At 39.5% G+C, this 8,099-nt stretch overlaps 1 protein-coding gene across 5 annotated transcripts in view; it reads right to left on the bottom strand.

Annotated features, from left to right (window-relative positions):
- Window positions 1–8,099, bottom strand: part of pld2 (phospholipase D2) — a 30,485-nt gene that overhangs the window by 10,033 nt on the left and 12,353 nt on the right. For 4 of the 5 annotated variants that reach the window (XM_032533935.1, XM_032533939.1, XM_032533937.1 and 1 more), the window contains exons 16-24: window positions 7,297–7,410; window positions 5,721–5,825; window positions 5,221–5,309; window positions 4,867–4,980; window positions 4,364–4,410; window positions 3,939–4,073; window positions 3,006–3,159; window positions 2,506–2,623; window positions 354–2,384 (exon numbers count right to left, since the gene is read on the bottom strand). In XM_032533935.1, coding sequence (XP_032389826.1) covers window positions 2,160–2,384; window positions 2,506–2,623; window positions 3,006–3,159; window positions 3,939–4,073; window positions 4,364–4,410; window positions 4,867–4,980; window positions 5,221–5,309; window positions 5,721–5,825; window positions 7,297–7,410 — 1,101 coding nt within the window. In that variant the 3' untranslated portion in view covers window positions 354–2,159. Of the gene's footprint in view, window positions 1–353; window positions 2,385–2,505; window positions 2,624–3,005; window positions 3,160–3,938; window positions 4,074–4,363; window positions 4,411–4,866; window positions 4,981–5,220; window positions 5,310–5,720; window positions 5,826–7,296; window positions 7,411–8,099 lie in introns of those variants that run through there. The other variant, XR_004334691.1, reaches the window with a different exon arrangement.

The raw sequence follows: 8,099 nt of genomic DNA on the forward strand, positions 1-8,099 counted from the left end.
GGTCCCCTGCTGGAGCTGCTGCCCCCGCAACCCGGTATCGGATAAGCGGACAAAGATAGATGGCTGGATGGGTGGATGGATGGATGGATAGTGTGCAAGGGATCAAAGTGGCATTTTAATATCATCTGAAGGAAAGTGTGAATAGATCTGAAGCCAGCAATGCACCATTTTGAACACAGATGGTTTTCCTAGCTCCTCTGTGAAAGGAGCTACATGTAGAGGCAAAGCAGCAGTCACGTGGGGACCTTGGCATCTGTTAGATTCCCAGATACGTATGCACTGAAAACACCTTGGTAGTTTTGTTGACTTGTGGGTATGTGTTGAAGGGCATGAAGAAGTCTGGACAGTTACACTGGCTCTGTCATAGTTTCAGCAAAATTTCTACTTTTTGGATTATAAACTGGATTATCACTTCACGTCTCCATTAACATTCAGGTCTCTTTAAAATACATAGAACAGGGTTTTTTACCCCCACACAGTCCAGTGAGATCACCAGCGTTGGTTATATTATTGGAATATAAAACATTCAGTAAAGTCCCATTCAAAAGCTTCATATACTGCCTATTGTCTGCCTCTTTGCTGGTTGATCTTTAAACACTCTAAAAACCTTGATATGATACAAGTGCTTTGCAGAGGACCTGATAAAACATGGCATGGATGTTTGTCATGTAAAATACCTTCAAACATGTAAACATTGTGTTTCCTCAAGTGTTCAATCTCAGGTTACAGCACTTACTCATTTTCCTCCCACCTTGGTCAAAATCTTTTTCTGTCACCCATATCTTACAGCATAGGAATCATGCATCACATTTTGTTATTAGAAAAGTAACCCAGGTCTTGCTTTTCTATATGAGGAAAGGAGCATCTATTGTATGTTCTGCTGAATTATTACATATTTCCAAATCAGTCAATGCAATATTTAAAAAGGGGGATGCTACATATTGGTCCAGTACAAGACTTGCTCGATCCAGTTCCTCGTGGCTCAGTAAAGGGAATTCAGCAGGTTTCTTGAAGTGATTTTATATATTTTTTTAAAAACTAAAATTATTTGAGGTGTGAGGCTAAACCTATGACTCAATGTTGCTCAATTGGAATTGCACCATGAATGAAAGTCATTATGTCGCTACTCAGTTATAGAGCTATGGCCAAATGTAATGCCTAAATAAAAGTCTGGTGCATGTAAATGAATATCAATATACGAGAAATTTGATGGCACCTGGATAGTGGAATGTTCTGTTCTGCTGACGGAGGTGAAATAATAATTTAATCTGGTTGTCATGGTGCCTTAAAAAGACATAACAATTAACGGTAAATCAACCTAACACCCTTTAATTATATTTTCCTCCTTTTCTTTCCCTTCTCACAGTTTTCCCACCTAATCTTCCATCCAAAAATATTAAAATGACTTTGCTTCCACAGAATCTATTAGTCCGATTTCAATACTACTTTTGATTTTCTAGTACACCAGCTCCATTCCAGTCACCTCTTTATATCCGTCACCATAACAACCACAAATGTTCTGACAGATTTGCTGGTACTGCAGTAAGAGGTGAAGCCTCAGAGGGGGAGAGAGAGAGAGAGAGAGAGAGATAGAGATAGAGAGAGAGAGAAAGAAATATAACGAGAGAGATGGAGAAAGAGAGACAGAGAGAGGGAGGGAGAGAGAGAGAGACAGAGAGAGAGAGAAAGCGAAAGAGAAAGAGCCACCCGCCCAAAAACCTTGCACCAATAAATGTACACTATGTTCCCAGATCATGTGAGAGGCTTGATTTCCAATACAAACTTGCAATCCTCTCCTGACTCATACATGCATTGATGAGTGTTTAACACCACCGCCAGCCATGCAGTTCAGACTGCACTGTAGTGCAAGGTATGAGACAGTTCATCATCATGAATAAACTGGCCAGTTCAGGTTAATCTACTCGTTTTCTAAAGTTCTAAATCATAATAAAAATCTACATTTCAGTGGTTTTGTTGAGGTTAGCTATTCGTCAGTTAAAAAGACAATATAAAAAACATCAACGATGGACAAAGAACTTGGGTTGCAGTGTTGTCTTTTCCTCACCGTTGGAGTGGCAGTGCTACTTTAGGGTAGTGTGCTGAACATTACAGCAGCCCTTTAACTGTTACATAGTGGTCTGATCTGGGCTGAGCTGTGGTTATGTCCACAGGCCGACAGGAGCCATGCCTTCTTTAGTGCCCCGTGGAGGAAGCAGGTTCTCCTCACACAGGAACCTCAGGGGGAAGTGGACCAGCAGCCCTCGGACGGCCTTCAGCTCCTCTATGGCCTGCTCTGGGTCTGTGTCACAGAGGCGCTCCTTGCTGGAGTACTCCTTCAGCTCTCGCATGTTGTGGACAGAATTGTGGGGCAGGCATTTGAAGACCTGCAGCAGACGGGCCAAGGACAACGAAGGAGATGTTAGAAAAACTGAAACTACACATTGCTACTGTTAAGAATAAAAAGGTTGTGTTTCATGATACACCAACATTTATTTTTATTTATACCTTGTCATAAATGGTGGCATTCAGTTTAGCCGGTGCATTCCAGTTCAAGAAGAAGAATTCATCGCTGATTGGATCATCAACATTGATACTTGGGTCTGAAGAAGCTCCAACAAGAACACTGGTGGGGGGAATAAATAACGGCCAAACGTTCAGCAAGCACAGTGCATTCAAATACAAAGGTTCTGTCACAATATGGTTTAAAGGTCTTAACTATACTGTCTTTGCTTAAGGGGAATTATTGCTATTTTTGCGCAGAATTGTCATCTGAGAGGATTTTCTTATTAATCAGAAAATATATAGGTGGTTTCTTTACTTGCCAGTTTGCATTTGGTGGCTGACACTTTCAATAAATGCAAACTAAATTAGTCTCGATGTTTTTCATGACAGGCAGGTAGGTGATACACTCCCTTTAAAACTGTATTGTGTCTAGGGTTAGGGTTAGGGTTAGGTAGTAACCGTTAACAGTCACACATTAACAGAATGTCCTATTTCTTCCTGACCTGAAACACTGTTTACGCAGGGCGAGGGTGAGGGGTCCTGCCTGGTACTCCTGCCCTCCCATGATAGAAAGGACACGCTCTTCATCTTCCACAAACACTGCCATCTCGCTGTCTCTGTTGCCCAGCATGCTGCGGTCATTGATGTTGGCGGATCCTGGAGCACATTTGGAAAGCAAGAGAATTAACAATCTGTCTTTTCAGAAGCATCACTCGCCAAACCAGTATTTAACAAATGAAGCAACTATCTGAATAAAATAGCAAATACAATCGTAGGTATTCCTCAGAATGACTGCTGCTGCTTTTTTCTAGTTCAGCACAGTGTAATCTGTATATTTATTGCTCAGAAATGGATTTGAAATGAAATGTTGCAGGCCTATACTCTATATGAAATAAAATCTGTGGAACTCAAAGTTGACAAATCATCATCATGGGGCTGTGGAAGAAATTCAACCTTGGCAAACAAAACACAGATTTACAACTTTTGATTCATGTTTCACCATTTCAAGCTGTTTTAACATTTTAAAAAAGTGGGCTTTAAAGTTTTAATCCCTACAATTTCGGTCCTGGCATTACATGTTACTACCTGTAAATGCTTCATAATAAAGGCCATGCAATGTTTTGCAGGTTGAACACTGTTAATTTGAACAAGCGGCAGTGGGAAATATTCGGTTTGTATTAGCAGTAACTTAATACAGCTTTAATACGGCATTAGGAGAGTGAACATAACACAGTGAGGCTGATTTAGATATATATGAAATAAATCACAAACAGTAACACTGGATTACATGCATGCATTGTTTCTTGGGAATCCCTCGTGTGTGAAGGCAATTTGAATCCAGCGCAGGAATGGCAAGTTCAATGATGACTCAAGAGCAACATGATCATCTGTCTTTGAATAGTTTGTGACTATTGCCAGGGCCTGTGGTGACTCACCAATGATATAGCAGCGGTCATCAGCAATGAGGGTCTTGCTGTGAACATAGATGAGCTCTGTGACAAGGGACTGGGAGAGCTGGGAATGTGTTCTCAGGCCGCAGAGTGTGATGTACTCCGTCCACAGGTCCTTAACTGGGGGCAAACCAAAATCACATGATTCACAAGAGATAATACAAAAACAGTGGAAATGTATTCAGAAACTCACATAGATGTGAAAAGGATGTGAAAAGAAGAAGAAGAAGAAGAAGAAGTCAAGGGTGAAAATGGAGACTGGTGGGCAGATACCTAGTACCAGTAGCTTCAGTTTAAAGGAGCAACACAAAAGGAAAGAAAAAACATGTTAGAGAAGAACAGGTGGTATTTCATGATGTCAGGTGGATTTTTGTGTGGAAACGAGAGCAGATAAATGGCAGAAAACTCACCTTCACTAAGTCTTGACAGGATGGAGTGCTCCCCACGGCACATGGTCCTGGGACATTATTATCCATTAAAATGACATAATGAATCCAATATAGGACAAATACAGTATATAAATAAATCATAAAAAATGATAACTCAATAATCATGTGGGCGTAACATTCACAACAAACTTGGAAATCTGGTGGATAAATACAAAGAGTAAGACTTTACTAATACTGTCATGCTGTGTACTGGCAGTAACAACAGGGTGACTGGGCTCGTCAGAATAAAAAAGGTATACACAGTCTTTGAAAAGGTCGCATGGACACAAAACCTGTGATCCACATCGCTTTAACAGTCAGTGAGAGAGCTGAGGAAAATCAATTACAACTCTACATCATTGGAGCAAGAAGAAAGTTCAAAGGTTGTGTCTCGTTATTGTTTCTTTAGGTTCTTGTGAGTCATAATGCTTGTTCTGGTCTGTGGGCTGGGTGCAGAATGATAATGGGGGGGACAGGGCTCTCACCTGAAAGTGAAGTGCAAAATAGCTTGGATGGCATTTCCCCCTCCTGCACTGATGTCTCCCTCAAATCCAGGAAGTAGAGGAATAACCACAAACACTCTGTACTTCTTCTGCTCTCTGCAGTAAGACACAATGTTGACATTTGCATTGTCTCCAAGTGTACAATTTAAACATTAATACAAGTGGAATATTCCTTTTACTTATATTTCTATTCTGTTACAATTTTGTGCTGGAATGTACTCTAGTTTAAATCCACTTTAAGCTTCATGAAGAACTGCTTTATAACTGCAAGGTTCAAGAATGTGTGTATGCAAAATGAACAAAGTGCCACATAAATCTGTCTAGTACACTCCAGACCTGTGTGCACGCAAGATTCGATTCACAATTGCATCACCGATCCCATTATAGACAGTCTTCCCATCGGCACAGCTGATGAAGAACTGGTTCTGAAGGCAGAAAGGAGGCAGATGGTGGCTCGGTATGAGGTGTGGGCTAAAACAGGTAGGTACTGTAGCTGGCAAGGACGTGACCGAGCAGAGACACACATTGGCAACAGAAACTCTCAGTAGCACATGAAATTAACTAGTCAAATAGTATGTAATTAAGTAAGAATCACGTGCTGAAACATCAGAAAAAAAGGGAGGCCAATCCATCTATACAAATAGATGTATTTTCATACATTCTTAAGTGTTGCTACTTACATTACATTATCATTTTTTGTCAGGTCTGCTCTAATTTCGACAGTCTGTTTAAATGTTTAGATGTGAAACAAATCATTAAAAAGCATAGGTGGACATTATCAGTAATGCTATCAGGTACACGTTTGTCTGTGACTGGCCGAAGCATTCCTGCATTACCTCGATGTAGATGTAGTGCTCGCTGTTCTCGATGGTGTGGATGTAGGCCTTGAGGATCGAGTTTTCACAGGTTCCAGTAGACCAACGGTCGGCAGAGCGCAACACCTAAAACAAAAAAGACATGTCAGTTTATGAGACATGTCCTCTGGTTTGCAAGCAGTTCAGTAGCTGTGTCTTCTTTGCATTACACATCCTAATATCTTGCTGACACCAAATAAACTTTAAGTGTAGGACAAGAATTTCAAGAAACGTAAATAGTAGCACTTCTTAAAATAGTAGTATCGTAGTAATTCAAGATGATAGTGATATAATCTGCATCTTTCTTGCATTAATTTCTACTTTACTTATGGGGACACTATAAGTTCTACAGCACTAGCACAGAATGTGACAACTGCTGAAGTACTGTCCCCAAAACCTGAATCAAACCAACTTGATTGAAAAGCTACGGCATGATAGGGAGCAAGGGTTAGGGTTACAGGCTACCGCCCACAATAGAAGAGCAGAATACACACAGCAAATTCTATTGTCACCAACACGCACTGTCCGAACACTTCAAATCAATAGCATGAGAGTGAGAATGATAGCCTCTGTCATGCCAGTTATATTGCTAATGCTGGCTTTATCCATGCAAGGATCACATTTCCCATAAAGTCCGTTGCAAAGTAGATGCTGTCCCCCGTCCCCGTCTTTGGCAGTGCATGTGTTTTCTCTGGCTAAACTGAACAGGAAAGACATGTTGAAAGAGATTTTCATTCACAGGCTTAACTCTTGTTCCACCATCTGCCATCGCAAAAAACTTTAGCCGCACTTCAAAAGCCAGAACAGTGTTTCTTTGTTGTTTGTACTGTAAAGAAAACCATTTGATTTCCTGCTAGATCTGACTTTGTGTTGCACAATGTAAAATGCAAAGTGGAAGCCGTAGGGGCTTTCAAACTCCTTGTCTTTTTTCTTTTTACAGTAATTACATTTTACTAATTTCCAACAATAATATGGAGATGACCAGCAGCATGGTTTCTTTCATAAAAGGCAAAACATGTGGTTTTTCTGTGCCGTCTATGACACAGAAGTCTGTTTCCCACATTCGTACATTAAGTTTTCTGTGTTGTCATCGTGTGTGTAAAGAACCCAAGATTGATGTTCTGTGTGTTTTCTGGCTGGCTCTAGTGTAAAGTCTATCTCTGGTGTTCTCTTGAGTGTTTGTTGAGCCTGTTTTACAACTGGCCACTGTTCTCCGTCTGAACTGCCACCCACAGTGAATAGAAAGAAAGTCTGATTGATCTGCAACACTAATATCACATGGGATCTTTGTATATCTTTGTCAATTCACATTTTTATACGGTTTGTTCAGTAATGTAGTGATATAATAATAATAATAATAATAATAATAATAGTCCAAATAGACATATATATTTATTAATTTATCAAGATTTTAAAGAGCATCCCATAGCATGCTCATTGTCCATCATTAACTGTAAAATTCATAAATGCATTTGTTCTGTTTTCCTAATAAAAATCCCACACAACCTTTTGCCCAGGTCAGAGACTTGGTATTTGGTGATTGTGCGTGCATAATTACCTGCACTTTTGCCTTCTTGGATTCAGGCACAGTGAATGAGAGTGAGTCAGCAGTGCAGTGAGACTTGGGAAGAAGGTATGGGTAGAACTCGTCCTTGTACTTGTTTTTGAAGATCTAAAAAAGACAAAACGAATGAATGAAAGCCAGATTTGTGACCTTCCCGTTTGTCATGTTTCACACAGAAGCCTTGTTTAAAAGTTAGATTAAGCATGTTTCACTACTATCTGGGTTATAATTTTGTAGTTGTGGCTAATTTACCAAATATGTTAGCAAAGCATAACATAGTAGAGACTGTAAACAGCTTATAACAGCTTACAAATTCCAATAGGGCCACGGCAACACTGCAAACTATTTGGTTCTTACCAAGATAAAGAAAAATTAGATTTAGATGTGTTAGATCATTTATCTTGTTTTAAGAGTGAATTCCTTATTTTAAGTGTTCAACTTTACACTAAAATCTTAAATTAAGCAAGCTTGTCAAGTGAAATTATCTTGAAAGATAATTTTACCTTGTTTTGAGTACCTTTTCTCTCAGATTTAGTGTTTTTAATCTTATTTTTAGACACCCCTTTTTTTGCAGTGAACACAAGTCAGGTTTAAATAAATATAAACTACTTGTTAAAACCGTTTAAACATCCAAAAACTTGCTTTAAATAGTTACAGTAAAATATGTGTAAAAATCATCTGAAGCTTGTATACCTGCCCATCTGTCAATAGCAATAATTCTCCAGTCTCTAAAATGATGAAGGTATTTATAATATTGCGCTAACCAGAATCCGAATCAGATTTATTTGCCAGGTATG

The sequence above is a fragment of the Etheostoma spectabile genome, chromosome 13 (assembly GCF_008692095.1).
Source record: "Etheostoma spectabile isolate EspeVRDwgs_2016 chromosome 13, UIUC_Espe_1.0, whole genome shotgun sequence".
Taxonomy (NCBI): Eukaryota; Metazoa; Chordata; class Actinopteri; order Perciformes; family Percidae; genus Etheostoma; species Etheostoma spectabile.